The 21,821-nt window shown below is 32.5% G+C and overlaps 1 protein-coding gene across 2 annotated transcripts in view; it reads right to left on the minus strand.

Annotated features, from left to right (window-relative positions):
• Positions 1-21,821, minus strand: part of COL11A1 (collagen type XI alpha 1 chain) — a 188,095-nt gene that overhangs the window by 37,239 nt on the left and 129,035 nt on the right. For both annotated transcript variants that reach the window (XM_045801647.2, XM_087866138.1), the window contains 5 exons: positions 12,924-13,031; positions 7,337-7,444; positions 6,351-6,404; positions 5,228-5,281; positions 4,619-4,726 (listed from right to left, as the gene is read on the minus strand). In XM_045801647.2, the coding sequence (XP_045657603.1) occupies positions 4,619-4,726; positions 5,228-5,281; positions 6,351-6,404; positions 7,337-7,444; positions 12,924-13,031 (432 nt within the window). The remainder of the gene's footprint in view (positions 1-4,618; positions 4,727-5,227; positions 5,282-6,350; positions 6,405-7,336; positions 7,445-12,923; positions 13,032-21,821) is intronic.

A 21,821-nucleotide genomic window follows, 5' to 3' on the forward strand; every position in this document is an offset into this window, starting at 1 on the left:
CTTTCCGCTCAGGTCATGATCGTGGGGTCCTACAATACAGCCCCACGAGCTCCCTGCTTAGCCGGGAGTCTGCTTCTCATTCTCTCTCAGCCCCTCTTCCCGATTGTGCTCTCTCTCTCTCAAATAAATAAATAAAGATTAAAAAAAAAAAGAAAATAAATATTCCAGGGTTATTCTAACACATTTCCAGGGTTATAAATAACTTCTGAATTTTTAACCTGTTACTTTGACTTCTAGTCCTAGAAATCTGCAAGGTCATAAAACCTGGAGTATTTTCCTTCCCCTTTTCTCTCAAATTCATTTCCTTTATATCCAGTTGCAGTGTCTTTGTTTTGGAAGGGTTCTGTGTTACAGAATAAACTAACAGAGCGGGTTACACTCAAATTTCACCTATGTCTTTATGGGAAAATTATTTTACTTCCTCTTGGTCTTCTTAACTAGTTCTTCCAAAGCAGAATTGTTTATATTTCCTCTTTCATATCTCAACAATACTTTGCACATATTTGAATTGTATACCTAAAAACACAATAATGCCACTTATTCATGTACTTACAACCATAAGCTACTTTGGGGTAGATGTCAATATATTATCTCTAGCAATTAGCAGAGGATCAGGCAAAAACTAGGATTTCAATAAAATGAATTAATGATGAATGAATGAATTCTAAGAAAATAAATCAACAGGAAAAACTACATGCAATAAAATGTTTATTATAACAGGAGCTATGACAATTAAAATTTTCAATTATTCCAAATGTTAATAATAGAAAACATAGCTAAATCAATTTGGTTACATAAGCTAATGGAATATTATAGGACCATTAATATGATACTAATACTCTAAATATTAAGCATATATAATAAGTAATAAAATACAAGTATAAGTAAATATGCATAGTATAAATTTATCTGTGAAATAGTGTTTAAAATAGGTATGATAATTATTGGACAGAAACAGTGAAAATGGTAATAGTTTTTAATATGGTAAGATTATGGATTACTTTAATTTTTTAATGTTTTAGTATTATACCATTGTTTATTTATACCTTATACACTCTACACATATTTTATTTTTAATATTTATACAATAGTTTTTCGGATATAATCTATTTAAGAAATAAAAATACACAGCACAAAAGCTCTAAATCTAGGCTGGTATTTTAGTAAAATTATTGAGTTGGCACTACCCTGCAGTGGCTGCAAATTATATTATTATATTATAATATATTACATTATAATGTAATAAATATATTTCACTTATTACCTCCCAACTGTGCACGTGCAAAATGGCTGAAAGAGGAGTTTCAAAAAATAATACCTTTAATGCACAGATGATGATCTTTGATATTTTTATTCTGTTTTACCTTATCCTGTTATATTTCATTTTTTTAAAACCGTGGTAATAACCCACTAAATTATTTCTATGACCTGCTAAATCCACATGGCTCTCAGTTTGGCTACCCACTCCGAGAGGGTACTCTATTGAGTGTATTTATAAACATTTTTTTTAATGTGGCATATATTTATTTTATGACAAAATCTTAATTACTGATTTATAATGGACAACATATACCAGGATATCATTTCTTTTTTCTCAATTGTCACTAGGATGTCTAGGAAAATAGTCAGTTGTGTGTATTCCCAAATGGTTAATATCATCTGATAGTAGCTTCTAGAATCACTGGAGAAGTTCCAGGGAGGATACAGCCAGGCAGTAGTTTAGATTTTAGCCTGCCTAAAAACTAGCTGGGAGAAATTACTAAGATTTCAGAGTCCAAGATGCACAACCTCAGAAATTATAATTCATTGATAGAGAACACAAACTTAAACTCTTGAACAGACAAGTAGATTTTAACATCTAATATTTCAAGTCCATTTTGTTAAGTATCATGCATTGCAACTTACACATAAGTTTAAGTTCTTATAATTTAAAGTTTGTAAGTTCTAAGTTCTTACAAGTTTTTTTTTCTAAGATTTTATTTATTTGTTTGGCAGTGAGAGAGAAAGAACGAACAAGCAGGGGGAGCAGCAGAGGGAAAGGGAGAAGCAGGCTCTCCACTTAGCAGGAAGCCCAATGTGGGGCTCGATCCCAGGACACTGTGATCGTGACCTGAGCTGAAGGCAGATGCTTAACTGACTGAGCCACCCAGGCAACCCTTAAGTTCTTATAGTTTAAAATTTATAAGTTCTTAAAATTTTAAGTTCTTAAAGTTTATACGTTTTCCTAAACACTGCATAAATTAATAATCACATTGCTTATTTTTTTGTCCACGTTTCCATTTCCTTTTAGCATAGAGTAAATCTGATTTGGAATCCCCAAATTGAATAGTATATAAATAGTAGAGTTCATAGTTTTCTTTTATTTCTATAACAAAAAAAGCTCTGCATTGCCAGCTTCTTTTTATGCATATGAGTATTCCTTTTTTAAAAAAAAAAATATTTTATTTATTTATTTGACACAGAGAGAGAGAGAACGAACATGCAGGGGGAGCAGCAGAGGGAGAGGAAGAAGCAGGCTCTCCACTTAGCAGGGAGCACAAGGTGAGACTCGATCCCAGGACCCTGGGAACGTGACCTGAGCAGAAGGCAGATGCTTAATCAACTGAGCCACTCAGGCGCCCCATATGAGTATTCCTAATATTAGCTCAGTAGAGACCTCCCAATAGAGAAACATTGAAATATTTCTTTCTTTCTGATGAAGTCTGGTTATAGTTTAAGCTGATTAAGACAGAATGTTCTTATCATTGAAATTAATAGAGACATAATGAGTCAAATTCTTTTGTTACTGGAAACTAAATGTGCTAAATGGTACTACAGTGTTAATCAGTTTTCATATGCCCCAACTTTCTCCTAAGGAATAATTTATACATGGAGATATTCTGTTTAAAGGTCTGTCAATTTAAAATCATTTGGCACTTAAGTGATAAAATAAAAAAAATGAATTTAAGCCAAGAACTGTCATTCTATATGTCTCCTTCATATGCAGATAAATTATAAACATCAAATTGAAAAATCAAGTCACTTAACCAGAATATTAGATTATTATTATTTATGTATTATAATTGCTAATATCTATTCTGCCATGAAGCTTCAATTAAAGGATGCAGATGCAATTGTGAACATGTTAATTACATTAGCATCTTTTCAGATCCCTGATTTAAAGAGGTAGGTGTGGGAAAATATAATCAATTTTGTAGTGAACTAATTTCTTGAGTCACCCTCATCAAAAAGCACATTTCTTACATTGTGGAAATGAAGGTAATTTTTCACTTAATATTTTATAAATATAAGCTACAAGGCATCTTCTTTAATCATGAGAACTAAACTCCTAAATTACAACCTTATAGAATCAGAGTAATCAGTTAAATGAGAAAGCAGAAAATGAATGGTAACCTATCCACTGGCAATCTGATTTTGAATCCCTTGTTGTTGTTTTCAAATATGTGTGTTTCTCACACATGTTGATATTTTGTACTCATGATTGCTCATTTATTTTTGTCTAATAAATATAAAAGAGGTAAACACAGTATGAACATGAAGTTTTTGCATTTCCCAAGTCTAAAAAGAATCATTTTGGCATTAAAATAAAAGCAGAAAATTACAATATCATGTTCACTGGGAGACATCCATTGAGTGTTATAACAATAACTATGATATATAATTAATTATATTATTTACAATATAATCTGTATAATTATGTATATAATAACCTATTTAATATTAAAAACCAGTATTCTGTGACTTTATTTATGAAAATAAAGATAAAAAATTAAATTTATATAAACACAACTTCTATTTACTTTTCTACAATTTCACAAATGGTTAAGGACAGTGAACTAGATGATTTAATTTAACCGTTTCTAAAATTGCTCATGCGGTATAACGCATATCCATACGGTACCCAAATATCATTTAAAACAAAATTTTATAATCTTCCAGAGGATCACTAGGTAGGTATAGAATAAGTTTGTGAAAGAAAAAAGCCGGATGTTTCCAAAGTTTGTAGGAAGCAGTGAACATCACATGGAAGAGTGGAAAAACAACTAAGAAGAGGATTTGTCTACTATGCAAGTGTTGACTGAGTCCAGTTGTAAGACATATTTGAATGAAAATTTGAAAGATCTGCAATTTCATATTTCTTGTCCTGAATATGTTTCATAAAATTCAAATCATAAATTTAAAATGCTATTTGAAATGACTTCTCTATTGTTTTTTATTTTACCTATCATTGTTTAACAATTGCTCTTGGCAGTGTCTGTTGGTAGTTGTGATTGGCAGTTTGCTCTTTCTCAAAATGCTTTGGATTTTTGTTAGCCATCTGAAGTACTATTTTTCTTGCTATGAGACCTACAAAAGCATCCTTCTAAACTCTCACTTTTAACGATCAGCCTTAAATAAGGTTTTTTTGTTTTTTTTTTTTAAGCAAAATGAGAATGAAGAAAGGAGATATGATACCTAATGTAGGGCTAACATTTAAGTAAAACAGTCATTATGGCTAAACATTGTATCCAAGTTCCTGCATAGAACAAGGAAGGCTACTTGGTTTTACATCCACCAGAAAAGCTGGTGTGAGAAGTAGGTGGACACGACCAACTACACAATGCAGAGAGCATCTTACCTGAAGACCTATGGGACCAGGAGGTCCTGGGAAACCTCTGGCACCCTCATCACCTTTTTGTCCAAACATCCCCTGCTGACCTCTGGGACCTGGCTCACCATCACCTCCCTAGAGTAGAGCAATGAAAATGATCACAAACTAGAAAAATCATGATTCTGATACATCATCATAAAAATATAGCCATTTCTAATTTAATCAAAGCTGTTCTATTTACAAGCAACCGAGTAAAAAGATTAAATATCCATTATCTGCTATAAATACACCATTGTTTGCATGGTTTACACTCCTTGTGTCTGGAGTATGGCTGATTTTGATTTTCTCACGTATACCAAGTGACATAAAAATTGTCTAACAAGGGGGAAATGATGTTCAGAATTTACTACAAATTAAGTACTTCCAACTGGTTGTGATTTTTTTTTTCAAATGAAGTCACAATATCTTTTGTTTATAAAGATCAGCGTGGTTAGCTGTATTAGATAATTTAAACTTGATTCAATGTTAAACGTACAAACTCATCACCGCGCAAAATCAACTGGTTGTGTGACAGTTCATAAATTTAATCAGAGCACTGTGAGGATATAAATTTGCTGAACAAAGAGGAGTACTTACAGCAATTCCAGGGGCACCAACAGGACCCTGAAGACCTGGGGGACCAGGAGGACCCTGGGGTGAGATAAAAATCAGTAATTTTAAAACTGAAGCCGGAAGAGCCTCAGCTCTAACAGCACAGAATATTTCGTTGATCAAAATCTATTATGCATCTCTACACTTCTATGGGAAAGAAAAGAAGTCTTTTGCATTTAGCCCAGTCAACCATTATTTGTTTTACTACCTGAGACTCAGACTTGCATATTTGCAATCAGCTTGAAATTGCCGGTTATTACTGAAAGCACTCTCAACTGTAGTGTGGATATTTAAAAATGGATTTTTATGTAAGACACTGAAGTTTCACATTTGAAATTTTTCAAAATGCCAGATTTCTTTAATGAGATAGGATCAGTCAGAAAGAGCACTTAAAAGATCTGTCCATACACTATCTTCTAAATGAATATTGGGATTGCGAGATTTTATACAGACAGAACATAGTGATATATAAAAATCTGCATTTCCTTCATATGAAAACACAGGCAAACTTAGTTTATATATTAAGTTTACCGAAACTCCTTCTTTTGAGCAATAGATTTCAATAGGTTTGTGAGTCTTACATGAATAAATATTTCTTCTTAACCGTCTTTTTTTATATAAATAACTGATCAGTCACTGTAAAAGATCCAAGCACTAAAGAAAAACAGTCATTGTTCATAATTACTGCCACCTGTTGGAAAGAGTACTTAAAGCAAAGACTCTGAAAGCACAGTTCATAGACCATCGGGGTACATGAGGCACTTTCAGGTTTCCACCAGGTCAAAATCCTTTTCATAACCACACTAAGACACGATTTCTCTTTAAACCACAGGGATATACGAACTAACGATGCAAAAGCGATGGAGAGTGAATTTGCTGGTGACTTAGTCTCATTATGAGGCTTTCAGGATTGGAATGATTACATATCTTAGCACATAACATCAGAAAGAGGTTTAATTAGAATTGACTGAATCTCAACTGAAGAGTTGCCAAAGAGGTAATATAGTATGGATTTATAAGTAGGTAGTACTACGGAAAAATATCCATGGTTAATATAAAAAAAAAGTTGAATGAATAATTGCCACTCAGTAAGAACTAGGAAACTCACATTTTCTCCTTTGTCACCCTTGCTGCCCTTCTGTCCCGGTTCACCAATTTCACCCTGTATTGGAAAGATTTAAGTTAAAGTTTATTTCTAATATGTCACATCTGCCATTCCAATTGTCATCACTAGCATTCCATTATTAAATTTTACTTTAATGTAATGATGTGTTAGTGTTTAATGTCACTGTTTAAATTGTAAAATCCTGGTTTTCTCTGCTTCTCTCTTTCTAGTGTTGACTAATATATAGACAACCAAAAGTCAACTAACTTTGAGGAATATTGAAGCTGGAATTTAAATTCAAAATATCAATTTTGTCTAAAATATCATCACTATAAACTGATAATGGTATTACATTGATTTATACAGATATATAATTACGCATTAATCAAAAATTACTTAATTTTTTTCTCCTGGTCTTCCAAATGCTAAAATGTTGCACATTATCAGATTACTGGTTCATAAATTGTGTTACGGCATTTCTCAACAATATTAGAAGACACATTAAGTTTATACACTTAACAACACAACCCTACACTCAGAATCAAGAGCTTAGAATCTTTACTTATATGTTGGCTGAAAGAGAAGTATAGTATTAGCAAACAGGTATGCGACCCATTCTTAAGTCTTTCTTTGCAATATCCAAGACACAAGTACTAAGTATATACAAATAATTAATTAAATTAATTTGTTTCACATTTATTTCAGAAACTATAGATTTGAAAATAAATAAGCAATTTTGGCATCTGCTATTTCCCCCCCACCATTGTTTTTGTGTTCCCTTTTTTTTGTTTACATCCCACATACTATTTCACGGATAGATAATTGTAGTCACACTAAATTGAAAACTTTGAGCTCATGGGACGTATAAAACTTCGAAAAAGCCATCTTAAGGTTTGTTAGTATCTAACTTCAGAAACATTAAACCTAGGATTCTTGAGAAAAAAATTAAATTTTCACAGGAGGTACTAATATGAATAAAGAATACCAACCTTGTCTCCATCTTCTCCAGGGGAGCCCGCAGGCCCAGCAGGCCCTGGAAGACCCACAGGGCCTTGGACTCCGTCTCTCCCAGCGGGGCCTTGGGGACCTTTTTCTCCCTGTATTAAAAATCCAGCAGATCATTATTTCGCTGTAAGAAACCTATAAATTAGCTCTTTATTACAATTTTTAAGTGCAGCTGCAACAGTCATACTCTGGGTTCCATATCTGAAAGAAAAATTAATGTTACCAAGAAAAAATATTTTCAAGTAACAAATGACGACACAAAAGATCCCTACGTTCTTTCCTGACTAAGAATACCATCTTGTTAACAATTTATAAATCTCAGGCTATGGTCCACCAAAGTAATTAAGACTCAACTTAGAATTCTTCCTTCAAACACAAATTTTCTAATCAAGTATTATACATTGATAAATCAGATGCTTGATGTTTACGAAAATTCACTGAGCTTTTATTCTTTGGTCGGGTTACTGAAATAGTTGTGTCAAAAAATTATAAAATGCATTTGCTCATATCCCAACTTTATAATATGCTTTATGCATCAGCTTTTCTCTTTTTAACAAATGTGCCATGGATTTTCCTAGATTTTTATATTTTAATTCATTGCTGCTTTTACAGATTCAAAATGACAAGGCCATTAGTTTTATTTTTTGACAATGACATTATCTTCCCATTTTAAAATTTACCTCTAATATGTAATGAAAGAAAATAGGTCTTGATAATGACATTATTTTCCATTAAGAGTTCTTTCAGAGTTTAAAATAAATTATTTCCTAAAAGTCAGGATTTCCTCAGTTTTGCATAAGGTATATATTACCTGATTGCTCTCAGTGACTCATTTCTCTTGTTATAGGGTTTGGGAATCCGCAAGTCATTAGCTCCTGCCTTTGTGTTACCCTGCTCCCCACACACCCTTCCCTTACCACTTCCTGTCCGTTCACAATGATTAAGTTTTATCTGTTTATCTCCTGAATACCTTTACTTCACTTTATCTCCACCACTAACACCTTATCCCAAAATAGCAGTAGCTTTCTTTTGAAGGACTGAAATAATCTTTTTTCTTTTCTCACATCTATTCTTACCTCCAAACTATTCCCCATGTGTAACCAGAGAGACAATCAGATCATCTCACCAACATTTTTTAGTCGATTTGCTTGTTTATGATTCCTAAGACCACACTGCTAGTGTGGCCTACCTTTATCTGCCTCCTACGACCTGACCTGCCCAGCAGCATCTAGCCTCCCCTTGCACTTGCTCGTTGCATTCCAAGCCCTCTAGACCTTTTTTCAGTTAAACCTGATTCCATGACCCTCTTGTTACTTGGCCTGAAGATGCCTAGGAGGACCCTTCACCTAGATAATTCCTCTTTATCTTTTACATTCCATCATCTGTGTTCTGTCCAAGGAAAGGACCTGATTCCAGCTCAGTTCCCTCTGTTACAAGCTGACATATTCAAGTATATTCCTTTCATATCACTAACCAGGGTTTGTAATTATACACCTACTTAGCGATTCTTTGCCTATTATCTAATTGCCCCATCAGACAATAAATCGTATGAGGGCGGAAACTATGTCTGTTTTTGCATTCCATTGCATCCCTTTGGCCTGTGGCCCAAAGTAGCCACTTAGGGAATATTTGTTGAGTTATTAATGACAACAAAAATAACACATATCTATAAAAAAGGTTAACTTGTAAACTCTGATTTATTCATTTCCTAGATTCCATATGCTCTTGTCTTTCAAAACTATGCCCTAATTATCATTTAAGACATACCTGGATGTCACCCTAGAGACTTTTTATTTCCTGTAAATCAAATATTACAATATCTCAAACCTATTTATACTCATAAAATGTGCTGTTATTAATAGTGAATTTCATCATTTTAAACACATCAGCTGATTCAGATAGTTCTCCCTAAATTTGGATTTCCTTTAGAGCCTAAACTCCAAACATCAATTGTTTTATACAAGAGTATCCGTAAATAAGACAGATTAATTCTTATCTGCCTTCATTATAGTACACATGATGTCTAGCCAAAAACCACCTGCCATTTATTTCTTCTGATTCTGGTCTGCGTGGAGTCAGGAAACATCTTTCAACTGCTCTACACCACACTAAATTTAGATTCTTCATTTACAACTCTGCAAGATGACAAACTCTCCCTCCATTATGTATGCATCTCCCGGCCCGCAATCTACAGGACTATCAGAAACATCATCCATCTTTCCTTAAGCAGACTTTATTTCATCCCTTCTACCCTTCCACTAATGTTAATAGCTGAATCTCAACTTAAAATTTTGATAGAAGCAGCTACCCATCCCCATGCCCTATGTTTGACTTGGCATGATCTTGTATTTAGCCTGCACCCATACCCTCAACTTTTATTATAATTCATTGAATCCACCCTTCCTTATTCAAAAGCCAATTTATGCATCTATTTTCTGGTTAGAAGCCATCCTTTTTTATGGCAACTCTGGCCCACACACAAGATGATGATGATGGTTCACTGAAGTCTTATCACAATTCTACAAAGTAATTTAGGACTACAATTTCATCTAATCTTCACAAAATATTGTGGTTACCTTCTTTTCAGAGGCTTTGGGGTGTAAAATAACTTAGTCAAAATCATGAACTAAACAAATAATAGACTTGAATTCCCAACCCAATTCTGACTGGCTGAAGCTGGCAGCGCTAGTTTCCTCTGACACCCTTAACTTCCTTAATCTTCACTGATACTTTTCTTATTATTGGTTAAGCCGATAAATATATGTGCATCATCATAATAAGAGGAAATGCATTCAATTCTGCTTGTACTTCTACCTACTGCTCCACTATTTTTTAGCCACATGGCTTACTGGGGTAGCTCTACATGTACCGAGCCTACTCCTTTATCACCCGCCTTCTTTTGAATCCCACTGTAATTACCCAGAGGTCACAAATGCCCAACAGGCCAAGTCCCCATCTCTCTTTTTGCTTTTACTCGGCTTTCAGTATTCTTGATGTTTTACAACATTCAACAAAGGAGACTCTATTCTCAGGCCTACATGATGGTGTGCCCTGGATACATTTTGTATCACTCTAGGGTTCCTTTTTTTTTTTTTTTAAGCATTTTTATTTAAGTTCCAGTTAGTTAATATATAGTGTAATATTAGTTTCAAGTGTGCAAAAGAGTGGTTCAACACTTCCATACATCACCCAGTGCTCATCGTGACAAGTGCCCTCCTTAATCCCCATCAGCTGTTTAACCCATCCCCCCCACCTCCCCTCTGGTAAGCATCAGTTTGCTCTCGGTAGTTAAGAGTCTATTTCTTGGTCATGGGCTCTTTTACTCTACCTCTCTCTTATTTGAGTCTTGCAGAACTCCCACCATAATGATTCCCCCTAAAGGAGCATCCAAACTTTTATTCTCCTCCCTCAATATTGCATCACATGGGAATTCAACAATATGCCTCTTAACATTGCTCTTGTTGTAAATAACTCTCAGATTTACAATTTTGACACTGATTGATTAATTTGAGGATAGAGATTAGGCCACAGTATTGCCATAAGTAGGTCATGTGGACATTCCATCTTTTCTATTTTCTTCCTTCCAAGGAGGAAGATTGGTGGTTAAGTTAGCCAAGGACTTGCCTTCCACAGACCCTTCATCTTATCTTTTTTTTTTTTATGCAAGCCCTAGCCTACTAATAATTATATAACATTTTTAAAGCACAAGTTGCTCAGAGAAGTTAAGATCCCAAATTTATATTTGGATTTAGGAAGAGGTAAAAGACTGCACTTAACAGCTTAGCCAACATTTTCATCAGTTTTTGCTAAACCTCTGCATGGAGGTCTATGGGTACTTTACCCTAACACTTGTATAACCACTTTATGCTCCTATCCCTAAATAGACACCTTCTTCAAAAATACTAACTAATACAGTGAGCTGCACTTGGTTGTTCTCAATAACTATTTGTTGAACAACAATAAAAAAATAGAATGAACATCTTGGAATTTTTGTTGGTGGTGGGAAAAATTGAGAGAGGACAAATGGGCAGAGCATCTCTTTCCCCTTCTTAGTCATTATATCATCAATCACCAATGAAACTCAAGCCCAAATCTTAGCTCTTACAAGGAAGGCCTTCTGTCAATAATATCTCCTCTATTTCACAAAATTAATTTCTTCTTATCACTTTTGGTACTTTTCCATATTATTCTCTTTGCTTCAATATTTTCCTTCTTTCTTCATAATACCAAGATATTTAACCACTTTAAAACCCAGCATTTCAATATATTATCTTCACAGAATCCTTGACTTCTCTAATTAGTATATTCTCAGTTTGTATAAGAAGAAGTATATATCTTTTTATCCTGTATGCATTCTTCACTGTGATGTGCCAAGATATGGGTACCCTGGATTTATTAGTGAACTTGTATGAGAAGGTTTAAATCTGTCTTTTCTGTCCTCTTCTCATGTACAACATACTATAAAAGTTGGTGGGAGGTTACAGAGTTTGTAAAAGGGGGGCAAAGAATAATTTTTTCATAGTTGTTAACAACTCAGAAAATAAGTCTATATTTTCAACATATTTACTAAGCTGGAAATATATTACTTTAAAAATTTTCTCAGCAATTAAAAGTGCTTTTTTGTCTCCAAAAATCTATCTATAGATGGTATGGCTGCATTCTAATATTCTAATATTTCTGAAAGGTAATAGATTACAAAGAACAAGCATTTTAATTTGGAAACACTTGAATAATATCACAATGAAAGAAAATTCATAGACAATGAAAGCAACTTCCTAGAACTAAAGTCTTAGTAATAAAACAGTATTTTGTAAATTACAGGTTTAAACTAGATTATATATATTAAGACTTAAATGTATACAAAAGTATTGAACTCCTATTTTTATGTATTATGGTCTACCATTTTATCCACATTTATTGAATGAGTTTGTGTTTTAATTTTAGAGGATGAGAAATTTTTAAGAAAATTAATATGATTAAATCAAAAGCAAAGACAGAAACAGAGAAGAAATCTCAACAAAGAAACATAAGCCCAATGAATAGAATATACCCCACAATCATTTAAAAATAAAATTTTAAATCCAATAAATATAAGATAAAATAATTTGTTAGATGTTTCCCATCTCATTCACTGTAGATCAAAACTCAAATTACATGAGAAGGGCAGCCCCTTTCTATGGGTTTCATTTACAGACTTTGGAAATACTGGATATGAAGTTGTAATACAAGAGGAGTGAAAAGTGCATACTTTTCTAATATAAAGCAGCAAAGTATAGTTTTAATCAAAACTCCAATTTTATTTTTTAAAAGGAGCAAAATCAGAAGACTTTTACATTAATAATATCCAACTCCTTCACAGGTCTTAGAGTTTCATAAAGTGTGGGAAAATGTCATCTCATTTAATTGAATTTGAAATTTTCTCTATTATAAATATAAAAAGAAGTGTGTTTATATGCCAGACACATATGCAGAGAGAAGGCAGTGGAGTATGAAGAGCTAATATCCTTGAATAAAAAGTAATAACTTGTGCAGAATGGCAGTATAATATATTTTCTCCTTGAAATCACTTACGGGAGCACCTTTCTCTCCAGCTGGACCGGGAGGACCCTGGGGGCCCGGACGCCCTGGCAAACCAATGGGGCCAGCTGTACCTGCTGATCCACGTTCTCCTGGTGAGCCCTAATACATGGGGGAAAAAGTATTTTGTTATTAGTCGTGGGAAAAAGTGATACTGGCTTAAGAATCACTTATTTCATAGTGGAATCTTTTAGGATAGTAAATAATGCAAAAGTCACTTCAAGACAACTGGGAGATCTCAAATAGGAACGGTTGTACTCATTATTTGAATGATTAATTTCTAGCCCCAATATTAAACACAGATATTGAAGTTAGGAAAATATTGATAAGATGAAAAATTTTAATTTGTTTATCTTTAATATTTTACAGATATCATTCTTTATTAAGTGTTCACAGTGGTTCACAATGCTTTATAAAACATGAATCCAATACATGACTTATGTGATTTTCTCCCTGTATTATTATGGATTGGCAGAAGAATTTTCTAGACTAATATTTCTCAAAGCGATTTCTGGGCTTCACCTCAAACTTGCCAAATCACAATTTCCAAGTCTTAAAAATGAGTTCAGAAATCGTCACTGCATTAGACTACGAATATAATATTTTTACAAAATAAAGTTTGATAATCAGTATCCCAGAGTTTGGACTTTTTCCCAGAAAATAAGTCTTTAAATTTATCTTAGAGTCTGACAGGGATCATTGGATTTTATTACAAACACTGGCAAGATAATTCATATAATTAGGTATGTCCAATTGAGTTCCAAAGAAGATGCCATATATTTTCAACTAATTTGCTTTAAAAAATACCTAATATGTAAAATTAAAAAAAATAACTGTGGATACTGCCTTCATATTAATTCCATCTATCAACAATTTAAGAAATCATTATTTAAAGGAAGAATAAAAGAAATCAAACACATTTACTAAGTCATGTAAAGCTCAAGTATAACCTATTTACTATTTCCATTTTTATTTAATAAAAAATAACAAAGCTGTTGTCTTTGGATTAGATTCCTAGATGAGTGGTTAAGTTACAATTTATCATTTTCTTTCATGATTGAAATAAATCTGAAATATTAGAAAATAGGATTATTAATAGTTCTCTTTAATAAGATATATAGATAACATCGTTTCAAAACTCATAGAAGAAATGACTTCTAAAACCTGGAAAATACAATATTTTTACCCTTACTTTCTAAAATTATACTTCCCATATAATTGGAAATCTTTTCTTTATACAAATATGAAATACTGACTTTGTTCTAATTTATATTTTATGAAGTAGAGAACCGGTTATGTGTAAACACAAGAACAGTGATAATAATGACAAAAATCTGTATTGACATAGTGCTTGACAATTTACAAATCCATTTCACATTCATTTTGTCATTTTATTCCATACAGTTGATATTGCAGTTGTAGTCCATCAGTTGTAAAGGTGAGAAACCTGTAGCTGGTCATAACCATGTAGCTAGTCAAAAGAAACTCTGACCTTGGGCTCCTTCCTGTACTTTCTCTACAAAGCCACCCACTGCTTCTCTCTAATGGAGACATCAATGATTCCCAGGGGTTATTTAATCGGAATATCTTCAAATTCAATTTTATTGAAATATTTTTGATACAAAAGATTACAAAAATATTTACTACTCAATTTCCTGATAGTATTTTTCTGGCTAAATTCGCAAGGTACATAAAATAGTTTTTATTTAGCCAGATATCTGAATGCTAACACAATTAAAATGAATTAAGAGAATACAGATTTGAGACTATTGGTAATAATTTAAGAGTGACACTAGAAGAAGTTATTTTGTATTTCATTTTTGTTTTGTTTTGTTTTGTTTTGCAACCATTGCTGTATTTTTTTTAAATTTTAGGGTATCTTAAACTTAGGAGATGGAAATAATTTGGAGAAATTACTAAAAATATGGTTAAAGAAATCATGAAATTTAAACTTGATATAAACAAAAGTGGCATTTTTACACTATAATAAGTATATTTTTAAAAACAAACCCAGGAATTGTTCCTCAGTTGCATAATAATTAACCGAAACTGTGTGAAAATTAAATTTTTACCAATTAAATATTTTAAATACTAGAAGAAACAAAGGAAAATTGCAGTTAGTATTTTTTTTTTTTAGATAATAAACATCTACCTTCTGTCAAAATGTTTTTTTGAAATCTAATCAAATATTTATATGGAAAAAAGTCAACCACAAGTGCTGTAAGTGTTAACCAAGTAAAAGACATTGGATGAATGATTTCAGAAGCCAGTGCAGAAGAGAAAAATAAAGAGTAGAGTCCTCTAAGTGTTTTTGCATTCGAGAGGTACTGCCCTATAAGTGAAAGGAATGTAAAGATTTGTCTCTAGACAGAAAGGAGGAAGAAGGAAGAGGGAAGAGAACAAGAGGATCAAAACAAGGACCCTGAAATTGAAAGAAATGCAAAGGTGTTTCCTGAATTACAAAGAGAGAAAGAAAAAGTTCAGTAAAGAAAGCACATTTTTTTGTAATAGAAAAATATCGACAGAAGACAGTATACAATGTGACATCCCTAAAGATAAATCTCTACTTATCTGAAAAACTGGTGCATACAACATGATTGCATTACATTTCCGTTTTAACATTTTACTTGTAAAACCTCAGAAAAGGATTACTACCCATTAGTGTTATCAAATCTAAACTAAGCCTCCAATTTAAGTGCTAAGATATTTTATTTGTAATTGACTATACAAAAAGAGAGGCAATTTTGATTTGTCAGGCCATTGAAATCTTTCTCTTTAATTCTGTGTTACCTTTAAACCCCAACTATTGGAAGACTACCCGAGGAAGATGTCACATTAGACATGTTGAGGTAAAAGCTATGAGACTGGAATGATTAAAGGGGATATTCACTAGGAAGCTGAAATGTATATTAAAAAACTTACTATTTTCCAATTATCAAGCCTATTAAACAATTATTGTGTTAAGTACTCTGCGTATGCGATATAATTTAATTCCAATACAGTTTGCTTATTTTTCAGATAAAGGCCATAAGGGCCTGATGTGCCATGATCTATACAAAGATTTTTCTAAGTACTGAGTATTTCATAAACAAATGCAGAGAAAAAAAGAATCCCTGATTGTTTGTACCACTATAATTTATACATACTGTGCTAAATTTAATAAGTGGGAGACGCATAGTCATTTATGATCACTTCTCCCAGAATGAGTTCATATTCGTTGAACACCCTCTAAAATTAGAAAACGTGAAAGAATTTATAGCAATAGTTATGTCCTTTGTGCAAATAGTCATTCTCTGTCATTGATATCGTTCATTTAAACTTCTTTAAACAACTCATTAGAATCTTTGCTTTTTGTCACTGTTGCTTACAAATTTATTTTTAATTTTCAACAACAAAGAATTGTTTTTAGTTTTGAGAACTATTTAACATGTGTGAGATTTTTTCATTATGTTCCACCTTTGGTTTTAGAAGCTAACTCTTCTTTCTTATTTACAGAACTCGAAACAGTTTGGGTAAATGCTTCTTTTTGAGAATATATTTATCCTTGATCTTCCCCTCAAAATACTCATACACACACACACTCGAAATTTTTTTTTTGCTTTACATTTTAGTATGTAACATGCAAGTTATTTCCTCCTAATACATCATATCTCTCATTGTTCCTCTAATACTATATGCCTGCTATTAGTAGAGTGGTTGGTCACTCTTACATTCTACCTTGGGAAGTCCTTGGTCTTTTTCTGTACTATTAAAATTTTAGCCATTCATTAGGCCCAGGATAACAACCATCTTTTCTAAAAGTTGTATTATTCTGAGAATTTAAAGCATGAGACATCCTTCTAAATATTCCTTACACAATTTACCATAGTATGCTAGGTTTTCTACCATTATTTTCTGAAGGAATTAATGTAGTATTTGGCCTGAATTTTGTCCTGTATCTCCATGAGTTCTTCATTGATACTTCCAAAGCATAAAATACTTACTAAATGCGTCAAATAACTATAAATAGCAGTAATAAATATAAGAATATGATAACAGAGTTAGAGATATGCACTGGTCTTTCTACAAAATATGTGAACATGATAGATAATGTTAAAAAATTTAGGATCTAAATGGATTCATGTGTAGTCAGAAATTCCCCAAATTTGCATGAGAAAGAGCATCATTTGAATATATTTCCCTAGAAAATGTGGTATAAAAATTAAGAGAAATATATATTTCTTTAGCTGGATACACTATGTCTGATAAATTATGTGAAAATAACTAATGGTCTTTACTTAAGAAAAGAATGCTTATTAATTTTCTAGCAAAGTATGTTTAATATTTAAAGTTAATCAAATAAAATGTTCATGGATATCAAGTAGAGAAAGAATGCTGATTTTAATCAATGACAGTGTTTATAGTTTGTAGATATTATATGCTATTTTTTATGGCAAAGCTTAACTATTTTAATTACTCCCTTGGAGCATTCATAAGATTAAATTTCAGATTGCCATCTTACTTGTGGAATCTGCATTAAAATTAACAATAAAAACATATTAGTTTCCTGCAGTTAAAATATTGCTCATGATCTTGTCACAGCTCATTAACTTTGAAACAGTGGATGAAAACAATAAGAGGAGACTTTTTGGATGTATATTTGTGCCCTAAAGTATAACTGATTTCTTTTTCCATTAGTTATTTCAAACATTCTGTAAATCTGGATATTTTTAATAATAGCATGCTCTGCAATGATTTTGTTTTATACTTCTATAAATGAAAAGTGAAAATCTCTGATAATACCTACCTATTAAGCAAATGATCTTATGAACATGCTAATCTTTTAAAAATATTCCCAGGCCAACTTTTAGAAGAATAAGCCTTATGAATCCTTTAGTTCCCAACTGAACCACTGGAGAAATCTCATTACAAAAAAATAAAAATTTAAACCCCATATTAAAAAGAGAACCCATTTGCACATTCCCAAAAAAATATAGTTAGAATCTATTTTCTTGTGACACTGACTGGGAATACAAAATGTATTATGCTAGGTAGCACCCCTTGAGAGACTCACGTTTCACATGCAATTTTTTTCCATAAAGGGTAGACATTTATAGTGATAGAAAGTATTGCATAGCTCTATAACTGGCTATAGTAAAGAGTAGAGGGCTTTATAATTGTCAGATAAATAAACACTTACATTTAAAATAAATACATTTGGGCTCACACATTGATTAAATGGATAATGATCAGCTCTACAAAAGTAGGATTTTTGCTTATTTTTTTCATTGGCCTCCAGAACTTTGAGTACTTACCTGAACGTAGCAGACCCTAAGTAAATAAATGTGTCTGTTGTGTGTGATCTTTCCTTTTCCAGCACTGGAATCACCAACATTCCCATCTTGAGCAAACACACTAACCACTCAAAGGCTCACATTTCTCATCAATAAAATGGGGATAGAAATAGTTCGTCCCCAAGTTTTTGTGGTATTTAATGTGGTGATGCCTCTAAAGTTCTTTAAGCAATATCTGTCTTAAAAGTATGAATGCAACAGATCTTAGAGAACCATACATGAACAACTACATATTTCAAAAACAGATATGCAATTTCAAATGAGTGTAGAAGTAAAATTTTATAGAAGAGAAAACTAAGATCCAGAAGTCTACATGGTTATGTTAAAAGAAGGGTAGAGAGTTTTCCACAGAATGATGTCTCTAATCCTAATTTAAACTGTTGGTATACTCATCTTTTATAACCATGACGGATATTTTACACATTAGAATTGCCTAATTGGAAAGAACTCACAGAAAAAGGGTTAAAAACTATAGAAATATCATTTTCCCACCCCATGATTTAAAAAGCAATGGGAACATGGCAAATTAAACATTTTTCAAAGGCATTCAGTAGGTTGTCTTTTTGTTTTATATTTTCTTTGCTGTTCAAAAGCAAAGGCAATAGTATATGTTGACTTGAATGAATTATAATGACCATGACATAAAATATTATTTATTTATTTATTCTGTTATTTTAATACTAAATATTAACCACTACAAGTCACGTGTTATCAACTGAAAGGTAGACACATAACTGCTTTTAAAAGGAGAAATTTGCATTTCTCTCTATAGTTAAGTAACTATATTAACTTTTATGTTAGATTAATCCTCTTCTGCAGCCCCTTCCTCTAAACTTTACAATTAAAATCCAAGAAGGAATAGTATCAGTTTATGTTCTTGGAGCAAAGAGAACAGTGTGGTTATTTCTTTAACTCTTCACACACAGAACACCCAGATGAGTATTTCCTGTTATTTTCACTGGGTGTTTCATACGCCAAGGAGCATTTATAAAGTAAATGAGAGTGGTAAACAGAGAAATCACCTCATCAGCATTCAGTTAAAAGTCAGCCCACTAGAGAGAAGTTTTATAGAAGAGAAAACTAAGACCCAGGTTATATGGTATATCTAAAGTCATATTGTTAAAAGAAAGGTGGAGATTTTTTCTACCCTTTTTGTATTCAGAAGTATAAACATAAATTTTTATGAACTAAAGCTATTCGAGTAGAAGGAGGGAAAAAAAATCTGCCCCTTCTTTCAAAGCCAACTTGACCTTCATGGCAAAACAAATTGAGGAAATTCCCACTCCCCAGATTACATGTATCTTAGATCATACAATCCAAAAAGTCAGATAAAATATCAAGCATTACCAGAACTTAAAGCATAACTACTGAATGATTAAGTCAAAGTCCTGTAATATCTCAATCTTTGGTTATTGATCCCCACTCTCTATACTTTGCTCATCCCTGGTTGGATGTCATAATAGGTTACCTGGATTTCACAGAGAAAATGTACTCTATTTTAAAGAGTATAGTATATGATGAATTGGTCAGTAGGTATAATCCTGCTTAGAATTTATCTATTCCCTGGATCAAGGACTAGGTAAAAGCCAGTGAAAAGACGGTTCTCTGGAATAGGGCATAAAAGCAAAATTAGGAAAAAAAAAATAGGAATTATGATAGGAAAGACATATAAACTCCTAAGAAAGAAATGACAAGAAAAAATAATAGCACATAAAGAGGAAAAGAGAGTCAGAATGATCAGGACATAGGACATAGTCATGAAATAGAAGTTATAGGAAAGGGGTTAAGTATGTATGGCACAATTTTGAAATCTTGGACATTTACCTTTGAGAAGCTAGATGTCTGACCCCCTCTCACACATTTTCTCCATATCAACTCCTACCACTCTCAGGGGAAAAAATACTGCTGTAACAAAAGAGGTTGTAAGAAAAAGAAGGTGCTTTTACTAAATGCACCGTTCTATTTTAATCTCCTTATTTTTAGAGAAAGGACTATTGGCAAGAAGATGGTTCCATATCAGAAAAAATATACAGAGGAGAGATTATTTAGGGAATTCATTTTCCTTGATTTTGTTTTGTGAAAATGTAGGTAGTAGGTAAAATCTGAGAATTTGCTTGCATAATACGTTTATATATATTGTCTGTTTACATAAATACAAAACGTTTACTCAAGTTTATTTCAACATGTGAGAAAAATGCTTCGCTGCCTTCCTTTCTTCTTTTCAGTCCTTTGTCGCTTTCCGCTTTGTGCGTGTGCATCGAGACATCCACTTAGTGAGTAAACCCCCTGAGATCAGAAAGCATGCCTGTGCTTTGATTGGCATCTATTACCAGCTCTTGTGTACAACATCAGGCATACAGTGAGCACTTGGTTTTTGCCAAACTTTAAAAGCCCAAAGTTACAGCACCCCATTGGGATCTTCTTTGTCTTCTGTGGGAGCACGAAAAACTGTTTAATACACAATCACTTCAAGTAGCACAAACTTTAGAAAACTTAATTTTCATTGATAAAATTGATTTTTATTTATAGCTATAATTAGAACATTAAAAAAATCATTGTTCCCATCTTGTCTTCTTTGCGCTGTATTATTTTAATATATTACTTATTATTTATTATGTTATTTTATCTATTTCCTATCTGTTTTCTTCAGTATACCATAAGCTCTTTGCAGGAAATATCTATTTAATGAATCTATATAACTTGAGCTTAATAGACTATCTGGTATATTCAGATATTTATTTAATTATAGTTTTTTTGTAAGAAAAGATTTTAGCATCTTACAGGGAAGACATAAAATATAAGATAAGATAAATTAAAAATAGACAAGAATAAAAAGGAATAGACAAGAAAAATAGATAAGCAAGTAACTTTTTATTAGCAAAAGTTAGAAGCAATAATATTATTTATCTAAATATGCATACAAAGGACCAAGGTTTTTCCCAACCTCAGGCCATGATCTACTCATGGGTTGTGAAATCAATTTAATGGGTCCTGTCCAGCACTTCTAAAAATAATTGTAATAAAATATAATATATAATATTAAAGTACATCACATGTATTTTCTGATAGAACTGAATTCAGAAAGCTACAAAAACAGATATAAAGCAAAACAGAGTTGTCTTTTTTATTGGATCTCAGCTTTAACTCCATGATTTTTGTAAGTCAAAGTCAAAAGAGAAATTGGCTTCACAATTCATAACAGTTAAAAGGGGGGGGGGGGAAGCTAGCTAACTGCTCAAGAAATTACAAAGATTTCTAAAGCTATGATTAGTAAGATTTCTCCTAAGGCTATTCATAACAAAGGCTCTGCATCAAGCAATCTCCCATGTCTTCAAACAGATCCTTTTGGTTGATATAATGCTACATATCATAGTTCCTCCAAACATAAGCCAATGACATCACAGCTGGACCTAGTAGAGTTTCAGTAAACTCACTTCTGCAGGATTTCATAGCAATGTGAGAGAACTAGCCCGAAGTATACTTCTGACTAAATGGATTATGAATAAAGAGAATGGATGTCAAAAATATTTATAAATAAACAGATGGGCACAATGATGGA

The sequence above is a fragment of the Ursus americanus genome, chromosome 12 (genome assembly GCF_024610735.1).
Source record: "Ursus americanus isolate L20-20 chromosome 12, mUrsAme1.1.p, whole genome shotgun sequence".
Taxonomy (NCBI): Eukaryota; Metazoa; Chordata; class Mammalia; order Carnivora; family Ursidae; genus Ursus; species Ursus americanus.